At 53.2% G+C, this 19288-nt stretch overlaps 4 protein-coding genes across 4 annotated transcripts; 1 reads left to right on the forward strand and 3 right to left on the reverse strand.

The window, feature by feature from the left end:
* Positions 1 to 405: 405 nt before the first annotated feature.
* On the reverse strand, positions 406 to 1696 carry HD553DRAFT_67062 (NADP-dependent oxidoreductase domain-containing protein). The gene is made up of 3 exons (XM_046184403.1): positions 1082 to 1696; positions 529 to 976; positions 406 to 457 (listed from the first exon to the last, which is right to left on the reverse strand). The coding sequence occupies exons 1-3, from the start codon at positions 1605 to 1607 to the stop codon at positions 421 to 423; spliced, it is 1011 nt and encodes a 336-aa protein (XP_046035087.1). The 5' UTR covers positions 1608 to 1696; the 3' UTR covers positions 406 to 420.
* Positions 1697 to 1797: 101 nt separating this feature from the next.
* On the forward strand, positions 1798 to 4869 carry HD553DRAFT_325043 (uncharacterized protein; the record flags this gene model as incomplete). Its single annotated transcript, XM_046181558.1, has 4 exons — positions 1798 to 1875; positions 2204 to 3088; positions 3161 to 4472; positions 4577 to 4869. 4 exons carry the CDS (start codon positions 1798 to 1800, stop codon positions 4867 to 4869), a joined length of 2568 nt encoding a protein of 855 aa, XP_046035088.1.
* Positions 4870 to 9647: 4778 nt separating this feature from the next.
* Positions 9648 to 9833, reverse strand: HD553DRAFT_265410 (uncharacterized protein; the record flags this gene model as incomplete). The annotated part of the gene is made up of 1 exon (XM_046177451.1): positions 9648 to 9833. A coding segment is annotated over one exon (186 nt), but the record flags the coding sequence as incomplete, so codon positions are not given.
* Positions 9834 to 11812: 1979 nt separating this feature from the next.
* HD553DRAFT_67094 (uncharacterized protein) lies at positions 11813 to 13563 on the reverse strand. Its single transcript, XM_046184404.1, has 8 exons — positions 13440 to 13563; positions 13299 to 13372; positions 13032 to 13204; positions 12849 to 12926; positions 12694 to 12735; positions 12569 to 12607; positions 12283 to 12422; positions 11813 to 12128 (listed from the first exon to the last, which is right to left on the reverse strand). The coding sequence occupies exons 1-8, from the start codon at positions 13473 to 13475 to the stop codon at positions 11979 to 11981; spliced, it is 732 nt and encodes a 243-aa protein (XP_046035090.1). The 5' UTR covers positions 13476 to 13563; the 3' UTR covers positions 11813 to 11978.
* Positions 13564 to 19288: the final 5725 nt, after the last annotated feature.

Raw genomic sequence — 19288 nt, forward strand, 5'->3', positions numbered from 1 at the left:
CTAGACGAAGAGGCATGCAGTACCGTATCGAGCGCGGCATCTACATAACGCTGCGGTAGTGGGTTCGTATTCGTCTTGCTGGACCGACTTGTCGCCTCTCCAGACCGGGCAGTGCCTTCGTTCACGGTCGCTCGTAGCCTTCTCTCAACGGGTGACTGAATCTGGCCTACGATTCATGAAATGTCTTGCCTCCTCGTTGCTTGGCCGTATCACGACTTACGGGTACAATAAGCTTTACTACCCTGCCGTTTCCGAGCATGTGATTCGCCATAAAAATCTTGTCGCCTCCCATGGAGAACCGCTTGACCTTGCAAATGGATATATAAATATATTGGAATCTCATCGTATAGGTCGCGATGCGGAGCATGTCGTCCAACTTCGCAGCGCCTGATTATCTCAAACTTCCCTACAACCGACATTTCAGTGCCCGACCATCTTGAGCGCTCCTTCGTTGTACCTGCGGACCCTCGCATAATTCCATCAACCCCTACATAAGATGCACCTCATCGTCAAGCCGGGTGTGCTCACCTTGCTCCCGCAGGCTTGGCATCTTCGATGATCACTCTAATCTCCCTGAGCTCATCTTCCGACAATTGGACGTCGGTAGCGCCAAAATTTTCCACGACCCTATCCGCGGACTTGGTTCCAGGAATCGGAATCGCACCTTGAGCGATCACCCAAGCCAACGCCAATTGCCCGGAAGTACAACCCTTCTTCCCAGCCAGCTTTTGGAATTCCCTGACCAGCCTGAGGTTTGCGTCCAAGTTCTCTTCGCTAAACCGAGGGATGGTCTTGCGGACATCTCCTTCGGCAAAGTCTGCTTGAGATTGATAGCTCCCCGTCAATACGCCCTTGCCCAGGGGCGAATAGGCGATGATGGCCACCCCGAGCTCTTTGGCGGTGTCGATCAAGCCGTTCTGTTCGTGATCGGTGAACCAGGGGGAGTATTCGATCTGAAGGGCATCGATGTGGGCGACTGGTAGGGAACAAGGCCGTAGTTAAGCAGAACAAGATCAAATCAGTTTGACTTCTCCCTTGTTCGTATATGGAAGGTGGGAATAGCTAGGGAACTCCGACCTACCCTGACAAGCCCTACGCAGAGTCTGAGCCGAGCATTCGCTCAGACCGATGTACTTGCATTTCCCATTTTCCTTGAGCCTTTGTAAAGCCGTAATCGACTCGTTCAGGTCCCTTCCCGGCTCGATCCGATGAAGATAATACAAGTCCGGGGTGAATCCGAGCCGTTCGATGGTCCCTTCGATGAAATCGTCGATATGGGCAGCAGAGTTGTTCGCCTTGCCCATCTGCTTGGTTTCGAAGTCGACCTGATGCAGCAAGGGCAGAAGCAAGGGAACACCAGCGGGACGCGTTTCGAATGAATGGGAATGAAATGCCTGAAGACCGACCTCGATGCCGCATTTCGAAGCGACAAAGACCTTGTCCCGACACCCTGCCTCTTTAATAAAGTCGCCGAGCAACTTTTCGTTGTGTCCAGCTCCGTACACCACGGCCGAGTCCCAGAAGACGCATCCGAGCTCGACGGCTTTGGCCAGAGTCTTTTTGCTATCTTCGTCCTTTGCCGGTCCATAACCCATGGAAAAGCCCATGGCGCTGTCGTTCGGAGAATCATCGTGTTGCGCGAGATGTTAAGACCTATGGTGCGCCGTTTGCGCCAATTCTTTGTTCCCGATCTTTATTGGTGGATCTTTATTCTTTAAACGCGACTTATAAAATAGAGGTATAATTTGGCCCAATTAGCGCCTATTTCGGCCAATTTGCCCCTAATCAGGTTCCGACATGACGGCATTGTCCTTACGGCATCGGCCTATTTTCCCGAAAACACCGATATTCCCCCCGAATTGGGTCGACTTTATGGTGCGCCGTTTGCGCCAATTCTTTGTTCCCGATCTTTATTGGTGGATCTTTATTCTTTAAACGCGACTTATAAAATAGAGGTATAATTTGGCCCAATTAGCGCCTATTTCGGCCAATTTGCCCCTAATCAGGTTCCGACATGACGGCATTGTCCTTACGGCATCGGCCTATTTTCCCGAAAACACCGATATTCCCCCCGAATTGGGTCGACTTACCCCTATCTTTCTATTGTTGTAGTTCAATATGTTTAGATTCTTGCGATCTTTTGACTGTCATTCCCGCTAACCGATATTCAACTGCATATCTAGTTACTGCTCCTTTGCTTTAGCAAATCTCCGTACAATCGCACACAACCACACAATCCAATTGCCTCGTTCCTAACACAATGGCCCCCCAGCTTTCCGACGCCGAATTTGACGCTGCTCTTCAACAGCGTCTTCGCCGTGATCCCTCCCGCTTCACCAACATCATGGAGCACTTGACAGGATCCTCCCCGACCTCGACTCAAGCAGACCTTGGTGCCTCTGCTACCCCTCAAATGGGAGCCGCTCGACCCGCCCTGGTCACTAATACTCCCCGTATCGCCGAGGGACACCCCCTGTCCGGTCTCCCTCGGCTTTACGGGAGCCATCCCGCTACAGGACTCCTCCCTCAAGGCCACTCGGTTCAAGGTCAACAAGGCCAGATGCAAGGGCAAGGACAAGGGCAAGGGCAAGGGCAAGGGCAAGGGCAAGGGCAAGGGCAAGGGCAAGGGCAAAGGCAAGTAGGCCATAATCACGCCACCCCAAACCAAGTCGGTCAGGGTCAAGGCCAAACTCACGGGCTTGGGCTCCCAGATCAGAGTCACGGCCAAGCCGTCCAGAACCAAGCTCACGGTCAGGTCTATCAAGGTGGTAACGCCTATGCTGCCCCTTCCCCCAACATGGGGTACCCGACCTACCCTCCTGGGTTGCCGATTCCAGGTATGCAATCATACCAAGCGGCCCATGGCGCGGATTCAGGGGTCGCCAGCGCCCTCCCGACGTATCGGCAAATGCCATTCGCCCCCCCTTCCACGGCTCTACAGGTCCAAGGGACCTTCCCGCACGCATCTCAGATGCTTAGTGGCCCCCGAACCTTCCCTGGCCTACCTTTGACCAAGGGTGGTGCCGCTCGAGCCAAGTCCAAGAAAGCGGAACCGGTCGAACCCAAATTTGGCAAAACGGGCAGCATGGTATGTGTATCTGAGGCAAGCTTTCGCTCGACATGATCCTGTTCGTCTTGCTGATCCATCACATCATTCCAGGTCACGTACATTGCCTGTGGGTCCCTTCTCCGGGAGCGACCGCGCCTCTGGAAAAACAAATCGGGCGGAGGTAATCTTTTCCATGAAGCTGTCGATAACTCGAATTACCGACTGCCAGTCCATTTCAGAGCGGACATGAGCCCCATCGAGATCGCCGAGGCGGTTTACGCTGCGTTTAGGGCAAAGTTGGGTCCCAACGCTCTGAAAGAGCCGTTCCTTTGGGCCAAATTGGGCCATGGAACTGCCAGTTTTCACCCCGTTCAAACCTGTCGCGCCTATCTCACCACAATCGCGGACCTCAAAAGCTTTTACCACGCTTCGTCGAACATGTATGTTATCTGCGAAGGTTGGGAAATTCCTGAAAAGGACAATCCCGATTGGCGCTTGATGATATCAGCCCTACACAATGTCGACTATGACCTTTTTGCGGAAGATCCAGACGAAGATGGCCTTCGCAACTGCCAAGGCTGCGGCAACCCCTATCCTCCCGCCCAAATGCCCCGTCACCAAGAGGTGTGTGCGGATTACATGGCTTGGGTCAACGAAACGCAGGCCAATGCATCCAACGATGCTATGGCCATCGCCCCATTCCGACCTGTATGGCAGCTTCCCAAGGCTAAAAACAAAGCATCGGGAAGCAAATCAGCCTCGATCAAGGACGTCAAGCCAAGAATTGAGGTCAAGCCTGAACCACGCTCTCCAATCCAGCGGCCAAGATCTCGCAAGACGGACTTGAAGGGCAAGGGCAGGGCAACCTTCCCGACGCCTCCACCTGAGACCAACCTAGACGATGAGTGGCTGTACGAGCCTATCGTGTTGATCGACGACAGTAGTGACGAAGATGACGACATCCAGGCGACAGAGGCGCCACTCCCTCCTCGGATCGACACTCCAGTCCAAGCAAGGCCCAAATCGGGGATCGATTTGCACGGCGACACTGTCGAGGCCTTGACGTTGGCTTCGGTTCACCCTAAGCTCGGCAGACGATGGCTGGCCATTCAACTCGCCTTGATCAAGACCCCTCCTGATGCAGTCCCACCTCCGCTATTGGAACCAGAACAGACTCCAACGCAATCCGTCGAATCCGACCAATTTGCAAGAGACGAATTTGCAAGGGAGATATTCAATCTGGGAAACGAGCAGTTCTTCGATGAACCAGAAGAGGAACCCAACATGGCGCCATCAGCCGCAAATTTGGGCAATCTCCCCGAGGAGAGGCAACCACTCACTGGTGACGATCACGACAACAACGCGCGTTCACCCACTGATGCAGTATCTTTTGACCTTGATGCTCTTCTGAATGGCCCTCAGGGTGAGTCTAGACTTGAGTTCACCTTGCCGTCATCCCTTAAATGGGCTCACACGAAACTATTCGACAAGACCATGATCCCCAACATCTCGTTGGGGTCGGAGCAGATCGTCAAGCCAGCACAGTGGATCCTGACGAAGCATTGGGGGTCGGCGGGGATCAGTCTAGGGACTCTCCTGGCCCAATTGCTTCGCCACAGCGTGCCATCGTCCCAGTTATTACACCTTCAACCCCAATTGGGAAAAGGCTGCGAAGGCGTGATCACCAACCCCACGCTTCTGACGTTGGCGCAAGTGGGCCATTGGGCAAGAGAGCTAGGGAAGAGTCGCATGGACAGGATACTACGTCTTTGGGAAAAAGGCCCCGACGTGCTCCGAAGCAATTCGCGGCTTTGAAATAAGACCAAGACCTGAGCCGACTTCAGTCGTATGTGTCTTCAAGGGTAAGTTGAGTCTATTTAAGCCAATTTCTCTCACATTGACCATCAACCGATAGTTCGTTCTAGGGGTTAGTTTGATCTGTCAGGACTGGACTTCGTTTCGTCTCGAGGCAAGATATGCAAGCGTATATCATATGTGAACCCATAAATCTAGACATTACTACAAGACAAAAAAGGGAATCGGCCTTACCAAGCCGAAGATACCACAACGAGGCAAAAGATCGAAGACGACAAGACTAGACGCGACCAAGAAGTATTCGACTCAAGAGTATTGAACTCAAGAGTGATTCGGCAGAACTTCACTTCCTCTTGGAAGCCCTGCTCTTCGAAGCGCTAGCCGGTCCGAACGGGTTGACGTCACCTTCGTCCTCGCCCTGGCCAGAGCCCGACTCGTCCGTCTCCCCCTCCTCGTCCTGTTCGGCTTCCTGCTCGAGCCTCTCGACGCAGGCAGTGATCTTTGCGGCAAACTCGACCGTTCCATCGACAAACATGTCGGCCAAATTGAGGTAGGCCTTGGCGGTAGGTAAGTCGAGCTTTTTGGACTCAGTCTTCGGGGTGCTCTCGTAGTAGGCTGTTCCGTTATTGGTCAAGGCCTCAGCATAGCTTTTGAGCGCCTCGATAACGTCCTCGCCCTCGCTGTCCTCGTCGTCGACCTCCTCCTCGACCTCGGGCTTCTTGGTGACCTTCTTGGCCCTGCCGGCCGCCTTGGACGATTCCGCGTCGGCTGGTCCAGAGGACCGAGTGGTCATCTTGCCGGCCCCAAACTTTGAGTTGGTCTGACCAAAGAGAAGACCAGCAGTCTTGCCGAGTCCGGCTTTCTTGGCCACACTACCCTGTTTTAAGGGCGAGGCGAGCTCTTGCTTGACTGACTTTTTCCCCTTGGCCTGGACTTTGGCTTCGACCGTGAGTCGAGCCTTGCGCTGTTTGGCCTTGAGGAGCATGGAGCACTGGTTGTTACCGGTCCAGTAGCATCGGGTGCATTGGACCTTGCCCTCCACCCAGCCGCAAACACCATAACGGTCGTTGCAGTCCCTCCAGATACCAGGCGCGTTGTTCGTGAAGGGTTTGGTCTGCGTGATGCACCACGAGCATCGCTCGTCGTCTTCGAAGATGATCAAGTCCTTTGCGAAGTAGTGGCTCTCGAGGCGCTATGAGATTAAGCCCGACTCAGCTCAATTTGCCTCTCAAGATTGGAACGGCACGGAATGGGAGACTCACAACCGCAACCTCCTGCTTGCTCTTGGTAAGCCGAAGAGGATTGGCCTGTGGGTCACATTACACATTTGCTGATGAGTCAATGCAATTGTGGGTTTCGCATAGAGACAAGTTATTTACCTTGCTCGGACTTGCTTGAACCCCTGCCGGGACAGGCGTGGCTTCGGGGGTCACATCGCGTTGCTTTTGAGCGAGAGCGACAAGGTCGCTCAACTTCTGGGGCCTTACACCGTCGTCTTCGTCGCCATCATCTTCCTCTTGCTCTTCGTCGCGAGGCTGGCGATCCTTGCGACGCTTTTCCTTTTGACGTTGGGCCTACAAGCAGTTGCGACAGGTCAGTTTGGGGTGACTTCGGTCAACTCGAGTGAAGAGTGATAACTTACGCGTCGTTTGAGTTCTTTGCTATCTTGGTCCTCTTGGTCCCGCCTCGATCGAGAAGCCTTCTTGTCGGCCTGGTTATCAATAACAGGTTACGAGTTCGGAACCAAGATCAGTGATCCTTCTCGCTGTGATCGATATGATAATAGGAGGGTAAACCGCAGAAAAGAACTGACCTTGTGCGCATGCTTAGACCTAGGCGATCGTTCGGCATGCTTGCTGGTGCTCTTGTGGCTCTGCACAGGACAAATACAGTCAGTCATACGATATTCAGGCCGACAAAGCTTATCTTGGGCCTTTTAAGGTTTCGATAACCAACTCACCTTGCGAACGTCGTCCTTGGAGACCTTGGAGTCGGAGTCGACCTCCATATCGTCGTCATCGTGATCGCTGTCGGATTCGGCGGATGAAGCGTCAGATGTCGAGCTTGCTCCTGAAGACGACCGGGTGGGAGACCTCCTCCTCCTGTGACGGGAAGAAGAGGACTTGCGATGTTTCTTGTGTCCTCGGTGGTGGGGTTTGTGTTGGTCCGACCCACGCTTCTGCCTGACTTGGCCCGAGTGCTGCTTGGGAGCTGTTCCAAGCTTGAAACTCGAGGGGTCGACAGCGACGTATCGACTAGCCATCCCAGGCGAGTTCAGCCCAGCCGTATGGGCCTCCGAGTTCGAGGCGTCTTCGTCGAGGGCAGATGGCCTTACGGGAACCAAATTAACGCCTTCGACACTCCCGTCTGCTCCCAAGGGATACCATTCGCTAACGCCTCCCACTCCATTGGGCTGCTAGTGATACGGGCGGGAGCAATGGAAGTCAGTGAATGAGATGAGGTATTCGCTTCCCTTACACGGTGACTTACGTTCACGTTTTGGACCCTGTAGTACATCCTCTGATCGTCCGGCTGCTGACAGAAGGCCAAGTCAGCGATATTCCACCCGACTAAGCCCAACGAAGCTCAACTTACGTCGTAAACAAAGTCACCTTCGGGCCTCATGTTCGTCTGGACCGACCTCACGTTCGACTGGTCGGACCTCGAGTTCGACTGGTCGGACCTCACGTTCGACTGGTCGGACCTCACGTTCGACTGGACAAAAGCCGGGCCGGGTTGCTGAGGACGATTCTTTTGCACGGTGGCTTGAATCCTCGTGGACTTGGCAAAGGTCTTCGCGGGCGACATTGAAGTCGGATTCGGTGAAGTTGGATTCGGTCCAATATCGGAAAACTGCGCAAGCAGCAAAGTGGAAACACGAATGAGTCAAGTACTGGATCGCGTACAAAAATGCTGTTACTGACAGAGTTGTAGTCGTTCCCGGGGGTCCCAACAGCGGCCTGTTCGATGACAGCGCTCTCATCGAACGGATTTCCTTGGGCGTGCTGTGCCATGGGCCAAGCCAATAAACCCCGCTAAGCGTTAGTAAGGTCAGGTTGAGCGAAATCGATAGGTGAGTACCCCAAACATACCTTCTGGAAGGGCTGAGGCTTGGTGGAACCTCGCGAGTCTTTGGGTGTGGCCTTGGAAGCAGTCTATTCGAAGAGCAATGACGCTCGGATCAGCCAAAGGAGGATCAAATCGAGAAGAACAGGCCGAGCGAGAAAGGACTAACGTTCGAGCCCGGGGTCTGGGACGAGAACTGCAACGGTTTTTGCTTCTTCGAGCTCGACCGGGCGGAACTAGCGAGAACCTCGTCGGCAGCGGTGGACTTCCTCTTTCTTTGCTGCTCGTCCCGAACGCTGGCGGGAGCACGGGGAGGGGATCGCTGGGGATCAAAGGTAGAGCCGTCGGGAAGCTTAGGCAAGTTGAGTGGGGCTTGTTCGTTCATGGCTATCAACGAAAGGGGTGAGTACAAGTACAAAAAGTGAGAACAAGGGAGCAGAGACTAGATAATACTGACTTTCTTCTTCCTCCGCTTGAGAATCACGTCGCGATGCGCTCGCTTGGTCGTCAGGCGGCTGAGTCGACGGCATAAGGGTGAATATGGGAGAATTTGAGCAAATAGGGGCAAGATTGTGTGTGCGGTGGAGAGATTGTGTTAAAGGATGAACGGATTGGTAGAGTAAGTCAAGTCGAGAGGATAGTTTGTTGTTATGAATCGTGTCGACGTGTCGGTTTGTTATGATTTGATGGCGACGACGGCCAAAAACCTGAAACACAAACGATTTGGCTCGACTTGGGCTTTCTCACGCGTCACAATCATAGAATCTTCCAGAAATACAACATGATGACGACATGAAGTCAGAACGCATTTATGACGTCGTGTACATACGCCCGAACAGCCAGATACTGGTGGATCGCTTCGTGCATGGTAGGCCAGTGCTTGTTGGGGAATCTCTGTTGGATCTGTTGGTCGAATTCGTCCGACAGAATGTATTCAGGGAGGTGATCACGAAAGCGGGAGACGTTGACATGGGGATCCCTGTTTCTTGGCTGTCTAGTCTGATCCATGATAGGTTCGGTAGCTTGCATTCGGGTAGCCTGTATCATGGAGTGCCGTAGGGCGACCTCACCCGCATTGTCGGCCTGAATGGGGAATAAGTCCAGATCAAAACCGTTGTTGTAGGCTTCCATCATGCCTAAGCAAGTCGATAGAGTCAATTCAACCCTGACGCTGGCAGCATGAGGCCTAATTGGGTCCACAACTTACCGCGATACCACATTTGAATAGGACTGAGACCACCAAGTCCTCGATTCGACATGCCATGATGATTCCAGCCGTCGATGTAGTGGGTCAAAATGTAATTGATGTATGGTAGAAAGACGTAGTGTAGGCAATAGAGGTCCACAGGCTCATCACGATACAGATCGTGGGCCTGCTCCATCTCGAGGAACAGATGGGAAAACATCTGTGTGACCGATTCGCCTACTTGACGCCATTGCCGTTCGATTCGAACGTTACGGGTAGATGGGCCGACCAGGTATGAGCCTCGATTTTCGCCTATGTTGGATGGACAAGAGTCAATAGCAAATAAAATAAGAGGGGACAATGTGTTTGCGACTCACCTCGCACAGCTATCATCAGATCTCGAACCCCAAAGTTTTCCCCCCCATGATCTGCTCGAACCCGTGACGGCCACCCCCATCGCTCTGTAGCATGAACGAAGCTGGGGGTAACAGTCTCGGCCCGATTGTTGTCTGAAGCATGCATAAACACGATGAGCCGGCTTTTGCCATCGACACAACCATGTATGACAATTTTCCAGTTGATAAGCTTGTGTTGACCGTCCATGTGCCAGACTGAGTTGATGAAGGGTACATCGTACTCCCTTCGATGGAGAACTTGGGCTCTTCGCATCATATGTCGGTAGGGATCCCTTGCTCGCATGATATCTCTGACTTGCTGTCTTGTTACGGTAACGTTTTGGGCTCGAAGGAAACCCATAACCAGCCTCTGACCAGTGCTTTCGGGATCGATTGTATTGATGACTTGAGCAATCAGCTAATATAAGTTTAATTAGGGCAGCGATGCGTGAGTTGGGGCTGCTTGAGTGATGTCGTGTGTGAGCTCACCTGCTCAAGGTCATGTTGGGGCACGGCGTGCTTCGTTAGACGCTTGGTCATTCCTAGTTCGGTCCGTCTACGAGTTATAGTTCGGCGAGATGTCCCCAAGGTCGTTGCAATCAGGCGGTCAGGGAATCCAAGACTCGAGTAGAAAGACAAGATTTCCGGAGAAATGTCGTTGATCGAGATGCGAGAATGAGGGGCATGGGAAGGCACGATCGGCTGTGATAGATCACCCGTCCAAGCTTGCTGCAACTTGACAAGTTGCTCAGACACGAGAAGTGTTGCGTGGACGTGATTCCGGTAGGTTTGATGTGGGAGTCGGCCCCGAACAACATGTTGCAGGAAGTGAAGGAGCTCGTCGGTGTCGTTGATGTAGGTCGGGGCAAGGTAAGGGTCACGATCGAGAGGGTCTTTTGCTAAGAAGATACGGATGGGGTCTAGTTCGCGGTTAACGATGGCGGCAACTGTAGTGGCGATACTCTGAGGGTCCATGTTAGCTTGGGGTGAAGGTCGACGATGTGATGGTGGAGAGAGTAAGGGATATGTGAGGCTATGAGATCATATTTGGGTCGAGTTAAGGGTACAGGCTAGAAGGCGGAGGGGATTAAGGGCAATGGCCGGGCTCATATTGGCCCGAATAGCCCGAAGGTGAGGGTTTGTAAGCTGAATTCGGGTTGAATAAAGATCAAGATTGTAAGTCGATTTGGGTGTAATAAAGGTTAATTGGCTCAATTTAAAGATTGAGATTCGGTCGATAAAGAATTCGGGGGAATTTATAAGTCGACGCGTCTGGCGCAAATGGCCCGCCATAAAGACCACAACCTTTCAAGTTCTTGCGCGCTAGTCTCGCGCATCTGAAACGACTCACCCGAATCCGGGAACGGGGACTTGGGTGTCGGCGAATGGAAGCGTTCTCACCATGATCGACAATTCGATACTTTGATGCGGAATGAGGTGCTGTATGAAGCGCGAAGATACTAGGGCGTAAATAATCCTATGTCTCATGTTCGAGCTGCTCTTATATACTACTGTACGTGTTGAGGGTGGAGGCTGAAGAGTGGAGGTTGGAAGCCCTAGGCGTGCGGACAAGAATCCGCTCTCGAAAGATACAACTCACACCTCTCATTGGAGGCCGGTCTGTGCCGCCAAAGAGTTCCGATCACGATGAATACTCTTGCACGCTCTCGCCCGATCTTATGTGCAGGGAAACGAGGTGGAGGAGCGCTCGCGTATTCAACAAGTGATGTCAAGGTGGTTTCCGAGGTGTACATGGGTTGCGATTGGTCGGCGAGGAAACCTCTCCACGGACCTTGTTATGCATGGGGTCTTTCCCGAAAGATGGAAGAGTGGAATACCACAGCGCAGGTCAATTTTCTTACCTCGATAGGTCACGTCACCTCCCAGTCACGTCCCGCAAGACCAGAACGACCGCACAGAGCAAAGGATCGATTTCCACAACGGACGCCAAAGTTCACCTCCCTTGCAGCAGTCACACTTGCTCCGGTACACCTACCAGTACAGTTGAAGACCGCTCTATCGCAGACCAAGACCAGCTGGATTATCCAAAAGGCAAATGGTCAGTGATACGCCCTTGCGACGTGCTGTTGTCGAGGCGGATGGCAATACCTGCATGGGCAATGAAGGGTTTCGAAGGGGAGATCAAGTTACTCAAAGAAGCGACTTTGAGATCCGAGCGTAGTCATAGCTGCTCATATACGGGATTGATACTAGAGGGAAAAGCAGAGCGATTTGCAGGACTGGAGGTACAGACGCAGGACAGTCGTACCACCCTCTCTCTAGACGGCCCTGGCTGAAAGACTCGGGACAAGATTTGATGCAGTTTACAGGTGTGCCAGATATCTATCGTCGTTATTCATACGATACAACATCATCCTTGTCTTGTTCTCTGACAACCCCCTCATCCGCACTGCGATACAACCGAACGTCTTATTCTCCCACACCCATCGCGTCAGACCCAGCGTCTTCAGTCATGCCAAGAACTCAAATCCCCCTCAACAGCCTGCTCCACAGCCTCTTCGATCGGCGTCGAGCCTTCCATGAGGTCCCAGACTTGTCCGTACGAGCCCTTGTCGAGCATCGTAGCTAGGATGATTTCTCCTACCGTCTCTCTTGGCTATGAATACCGATTCGATATCGATATCGGATCAAGGTGGACCGCGATTGCAAGATTTTTCAGGGATCACGAAAAGTTATGGGGGATAAACCATCAGCTCAATTAGACTTGCGGAAACCTGGAAACCTCATACGATCCGGACTGCGGTACTGACCACCTTGCCTAACTGAGGTCTCCCCAGCTCACACCTCCCATCCGTCTTATCATCCGTAAGCCCCCCTGGACGGATGATGGTGAACCTCAAAGACTTTCTCGCGTACAGGTCCAGATCGGCGAGTCGTTTGTATTTCATGTCTGCGACGTGACAAGGGATTTCGGTAGTTGCAGAGTGAGTGTGTTTGGCCGGGATTCAAAGATCGAGAGACGAGGGAGTGGATGGATACGTATCAGCTACTATAGCCATAAGAGGATCTCACAAAGGGCGGAAATTCGGAACGTACAGGCTGGGATGGCTTGATACATCCTATCACTCAATTTCCCTATGAAACACGAAGCCCAAAACATGCGAGGACGATTCAGCTTCAAGCTCGGGACGATCACCTCAGGGAACTTAGGTGAGATGTACGGGAAGCCTCGTTATAGTACTCCGGGTAACCTTTCGAGGTGTCTGCGATGCACAAGGGAAATCGGTTAAGCACAAAGTTTAAGAGATATAGTACTGTGTACTTCTGGGAATGTGCCGGATGCTTTGTAATATCATAAAGGTCGAAGTGGGCTTACCCCGGAGGTCCGTTGCGGATACCATGACGATCCGATGAACGTTGGCACTCTCCATAGCGTCAAACACCTTCAGAGCACCTTCACATTCGTAAGAATACGTAAACAAGCGAGAATAACGAATCATCGATTAGCTACTTCAATCAAGGAACAAAGAAAGATGGCGATACCTCGACATAGACTCACCTTCATAATCCACCGCCTTGGTCCTCTCTTCCCCTCCCTTCCCCCCAGACCCGGCACTGAAGACCACCCCATCCGGTTTCTCTGCATCTAAGAGTTGAACTATATCTTGTACGGAAGCTTCTTCCAGGGAGAGGAGGTGTGGTCGGGCGCCGACGGATTTGATCTCTTCGTCACTAAGTTATGCCCAGTGTTATATACGATCAGTGACAAGTGAATGGAAGATCACGACTGTAATGAGACAGCCTAGTTAAATAAAGATTGGCTCACTGAGAATCGTTCCTGACGACAGCAATAACGCTATGGCCCTTCTTAATGGCCGAAGAAGCGAACTTGAGGGCGACCTGTACATCGGAGGATCATCAGCGATCCGAACGCGATTCGAATAGCCGCGACCTGTGTGCGACTCGCCTTGCCGCCTCCGCCGAAGACTACGAATTTGGACATCCTTGCTTGAATTGCTTGATTATGGTATCTCTATACAGTATATGAAGTATATGAGCACGGCGATACAACCACTACGATGAATCCGAAGTCGATACTTGGTTGTTTCTCTGTTGAACGCCCTCAGAAGAGACACGTCATCATCGATCGAGGAACATGATCACGTGATCCACTGCCGGAGGGTGAACGCGTTTCATGCTGCGTTTCACCTGAAGTCGCTCCCCGTATCCCTTGTCAACATCTAACTGCGCAATTCTCTGTGGCCTATGGAGAACGGATGGGTGTTGCGGCTACAAAAGAGCTACATGAGATACAAGGCATTGCTAGGATTGACAGCAACGAAAAAGGCGTGTCGTAATCGAGGAGCAGAAGCTTAAGTGTTCGGAACCGCCTCAACAACGGTAGCTACAGACGCCGGTACCTCTGTAAACGAGACCACCTTGTCTTCATAAGGTAAAGGCGCCTGATGAGCCGAGATGCTGTATGTTGCTACAGGTCGGTATTGCTTGTCACCCTGAGTAATGGTCGCGAGGGCGATCTCTCTAGTATAGTCAGTCACATAGATGTACCAAGGTCCTCCACATTGTTCACCGCTGTTGTTGTCAGTGCAGGGGGTGCTGCACATGGTCTCATCCACTCTCTTGGCCTGGGAGGAAAAGGTATTCCACACTTCCATTGTGCCACACCAGCATTCATTACCTGCAACATCCCAGATGAGCGTGTGTCCACCAGTCAGTCACAGACGTACAGTAGACCTACCGTTCTCTACTCCAGCATAGCTGAAACCCTCTGACACACAAGCTGCATTGCATGCAGTATTCGACATCTCATCAGTAGCAATGAACGTCTTTGGTCGTTCTGGGAGAAGTCGGGCGTCCTCTCTATCCTCGTAGCATCCAAGGGGGATTTTAATCATGTCCTTTTGCAAGTCTCCGGTGTCTCTTTGCTGGAAAGGAGATGCTTTTGCCATCAAGGCGCAAAGGACTGGCAAGAGTGTGATGGCGGTTGTCCTAAAGTTCAGCATTTTTTAGTTTATTGGACGGTAATGTGATGATCTTGATTTGGTCTGTTTCTCCAGTCAGAAACAAAGTATGCCGACCACTTCTTACAATATATACCCCGCCGGTGCGATGGCACAAATGTGAAACACCCCTCAGAAACCCCCTTGACTCCTTTGAAAGACAAGGAGTTCTCAGTGGTGAAGCATTTTTAGGGCACGTGATCAGCTACCGGATCGAGGGCGTTTCATGCTGCGTTTCACCTTGAGCTTTGACTGCCGCTCGGTCAACCACCCGTAGAACGTGATGCTTGGAACAATCTCGTTCGAATATCGAGTCTGTGAGCAGTCTACAAGATTAAGTGCATACTAATAGGATCCTCTGCTTTTACCCAGCATTGCCACCAGCACACAGGATATGTATCGGGGCGACATGCGCCTATCAAGTCGCAAAGAGGGAGTCAACAAAACCTGGAACTTAAGCTTCTTACTCGCTAGGGATTTGTGCATCTCCCATTCATATCGTTCTCGTACATCAAAATCGGGATCATCGGATAGCCAGGGATGGTTTGACTCGACACGGACTTGGTCCGATAGATCAAACGAACTGTGATATGGAAGAGGTAGTATAACTATTGACCCGTGGCCACTAAGCTACGATATCATCTAGATCATCCGCCGTATCATTGACCTGATCGCAGCCGCATGTTTCATACAAGAAAAGGGATGAGTCCATCGGATACAAGAAGCATCATTCAGCACAAGGCATCCTCGCCGCTAGGTTCAGGAACGACGGAATATATGTACCTGATCAAGGAGTGGGTGTAAGGCCCGGGAGCGGCCCCCGATGGGGGTCCCCCTGGACAGGCTGACGGGACGCAGGAATGAGGCAAGGTATGGGTAGACATCTAGATGTAATAACGGATTCAGAGCTATTACAGAGGTACTAGTTCTACATCCAAACAACAACACCGAAAAGTACCCCCGACGGGAGTCGCATACGGGAGTCGCGTACGGCGTGTCCGACGCGTCACGTGACCACCATAACAGGATCCCCCTCCTAGATGCGAGCTCCGAACGCATCAAGCGTCGGCGTACTCCTGTCGACCGGGCTGCGGTAGGTGGGGGTAGCGCTTGGGAAACGCTGCGACAACCTTGTCGTCGTGATCGAACTCGGCGGGGCTAACCCACTCGTTCGATTCGTCTCCGTACCCTTCGAATCGCACTAGGTACTGGGTCTTCTTCCCGGACCTCCCGGATCGCAACGCTTTCGAGTGTACGATCTCGGACACGACATACCCCAAGTCACCGTTGTCGAGGACTTCGGGGGTAGGCGGTTCAACCACCTCTCTTCCTTCCAGCTCGTTGGCCCGATAGGGGATGAGCAACGACACGTGGAAGACGGGATGCACCCGGCGTAACTGCGCGGGGAGTTCCAGCCTCCTCGCCATCTTGCTCTGGCCGATGACTTCCGTGATTCGGAAGGGTCCCAGCGTCTTCATCGAGAGCTTCTGGCTGGGGCGCACCGACGTCAAGTTCTTGGTAGATAACATTACCAGGTCCCCTACGTTGTAACCCTCGTCAGGGACGGCGGTACGCTTCCGATTTGCGTACTTCGCCATGTCTTTCCGCGCCTGTTCCAGCGCCTCCTTCACCGACTTGTAGATCCCGTCGAGTCGATCTCGGTACTCTCCCGCCGATTCCACCGCCTCTTCCCTAGTGCCGGGCACTGGCAGGGAGAAGGTATGTTCCCTTCCCTCGGACGCCATGAATGGCGACATCCCGATGGCAGAGTGCTTCGCGTTGTTGTACGCGAACTCCGCCATGGAGAGTAACTCCGCCCAATCGTCCTGGAGGAAGTTGACGTACGACCGCAAGTACTGCTCCAAGGTGGAGTTACTTCGCTCGGTCTGTCCGTCCGTCTCCGGGTGGAACGCCGTGGAGTAACTATTCTCCACGTTCGCCATGCGGCACAGATCTTTCCAGAAGCGCGAGGTGAACAACGTACCTCGATCCGAAATGATCTGCTTCGGGAACCCATGCAAACACACCCATCGGTCAAGGAATAACCGCGCCAAGAATGTGGCGTCGTTATCCTTTCGACAAGCGACGAAGTGCGCTCGCTTGCTGAACCGATCGACGATCACCAGGATCGAATTGGACCCCATAGACTCGGGCAGGTCCGTGATGTGATCCCAAGTGATCGATTCGTATGGTCCCGCCGGTACCGGCAGCGGCGCTAGTTCGCCGACAGGCTTCATTCGGGGTCGCCGGTTGCGCTGACATATGCTGCAGCTAGCGACGTACTCCCCGATCCACTTCGCCATCCCAGGCCAGTAGAAGTCCCTACTGGTTAGCTCCACGGTCTTGTCCCGCCCCCAATGGCCGGCGGCCTTCCCGTCATGTAGGCGCTTCATCAGCTCTACCTTGATGTTCCCCGCGTTAGGAACATACACCAACCCGTTGTACAGGAGAACCCCAGTGGGGCTCAAGCTGTATCGCTCATTCGCCAAGGTCCCCGCCTTGAGCTGCGCTACGAGCTCTTTCGCCACCGGGTCGTCCTGCGCCGCCGGTATCAGCGCTTTCACCATCCAATCGCCCAGTGCGGGGATGGTGCCATTCAACCGCAAAGGCGGTCGTTCAACCGGACTACACCCTTCAGGGGGTGCGTCTTCGACAGGCCGGAGCAGAGTCTCCGCTCGCTTCGGTTCTGTCTCCTCCATCAACTCTTCCCGACGACTCAACGCGTCGGCCTTCCCGTTCTCCGTTCCCGGCTTGTACTCCAGGGTGTAGGAGATCTGGTTCAACAGCTGCGACCATCGCGCCTGCCGTTGGGACAATACCTTGTCCCTCTTGAAATACTCCAAGTTCTTGTGATCCGTGAGAATCCGAACGGGGTACTTGTTGTCGAGATAATGTCGCCATATCCGACTGCAATAGACGATGGCCAACAGTTCCCTGTCGTGCACATCGTAGTTCCTCTCGGCGGGCGTCAGACTCTTTGACATGAACGCTACCGGGTGGAGCTTCCCATCGTCCCCTACCTGGGACATCACCGCGCCGATCGCTCCAGAGGAAGCGTCGGTCTCGAGCACCACTTGGCGCTCCTCATTGTAGTGCGCCAATATAGGCGCCTGGGTGAAGGACTCCTTCAATTCCCGGAACGCAGCGTCAGCGGCTGCCGTCCAGGAGTACTTCACCCCTTTCTTCGTCAGGGCCGTCATTCCCTGAATCTTCTTGGAGTAGTTCTGGATGAACCTCCGATAATAGTTTGCAAATCCTAAGAAGGACTGCAGTCCCCGAATGTTCTTCGGGGGAGCCCAGTCCAAAACGGACTTGACCTTGGAGGGGTTCATACTGACCCCCGTCGGGGCGATATCGTACCCCAAGAATTCGGTAGCTACCGTATCGAACTCACACTTCTCCGCTTTCGCATACAGGCCATTTGCCTGCAGCCTCTTCATAACCTCCTTGACCTGACCATCGTGGGTCTCCTGATCGGAGGAGTAAATAAGTATGTCGTCGAGGTAAACGACGACGCACACATCCAAAAGGTCCTGAAAGACCTCGTTCATCCACCGCTGAAAGGTAGCGGGGGCATTGGTCAAGCCGAACGGCATGACCAAACATTCGAACAGACCGAAACGTGTAGTAAACGCGGTCTTCCAAATGTCTTCTTCTTTTACGCGTAGCAGGTTGTACGCGCCTCGGAGGTCCATCTTCGTGTAGACCTTCGCGCCCTTCAACCTGTCTAGCGTCTCTGAGATGAGGGGTAGGGGCGTCCTATCCTTCACCGTAATGTCGTTAAGGCGACGGTAATCGATGCACATACGCATCTCGCCGCCTTTCTTCGGTACGAACAGTACCGGGCTCGAACAGGGCGACTTCGACGGCCTGATGAACCCCTTCTCCAAATTTTCTTTCAACCACTTCTTTAGCTCCTCGCTTTCCCGCTGGGAGAGGTTGTAGAGCTTCTGGTACGTCGGCGACGTACCGGGCTTGAGTTCGATCGCATGGTCGATCGATCGCGTCGGGGGCAGTGTATCTGCCTTCGTCTTGGAGAACGCTCCAAGATGTTCATGATACTTCTCCGGTACCATGTCCCTCAGCTTCTCCATATACTCAGGAGGATCCAGATCGTCCTGGAACGAGTCCGTGGGTTTGACGTCCCAATCCCACAGGTCCGGGCGCCTCGCCCGCTCGTCGTCCTCCCGGGTCATCTGCATCTGCGCGACGACCAAATCCTCCGTGATCGACCCCTTCATCTTCTTGAACGGGTCGATCCCTCGTGTCTCCACTTCTACTTCGTCCGGAGCATACACCGTCTCGGGCCTCTTGAGGCATCCCGTGCTGATGCAGACATCCCCGAACGTCACCGCGTTGGAGTCCCATTGGATATGCGGGTTGTGTCTCCGCAACCAAGGGATACCTAGTACTACCGGGTACCCACTCAAGTCGGTGAGGTGGAACTCGGTCAGTTCCAGATGCACTCCCGTACGTACCAGCGTACGAGCCTTCTGGGTGATCCTTCCTCCCTGGATCTCCCGACCATCAATCACCGTCACTACCCGCGGCGTCTCGAGGTCTGTCACGTCGAATCCATGTAGCGACGCGAATGTCCGATCCATGAACATCCCGGTCGCTCCCGAATCCAACAACATGAGTGCTTGGACCGGCACTCCTTCCGGGTAGAACACTCCTACCAACGTCAGATGGCTATCTGGACCGTTGGGTACTCCGCTTGCACCCAACTGCAAGGGGATCCGGCTACCTCCTCGTGCCCCCCCATTCGGGGTCCTTTGATGATCCGTTATTCTGT

The sequence above is a fragment of the Filobasidium floriforme genome (genome assembly GCF_021052385.1).
Source record: "Filobasidium floriforme strain CBS 6241 chromosome Unknown HD553scaffold_16, whole genome shotgun sequence".
NCBI lineage: Eukaryota > Fungi > Basidiomycota > Tremellomycetes > Filobasidiales > Filobasidiaceae > Filobasidium > Filobasidium floriforme.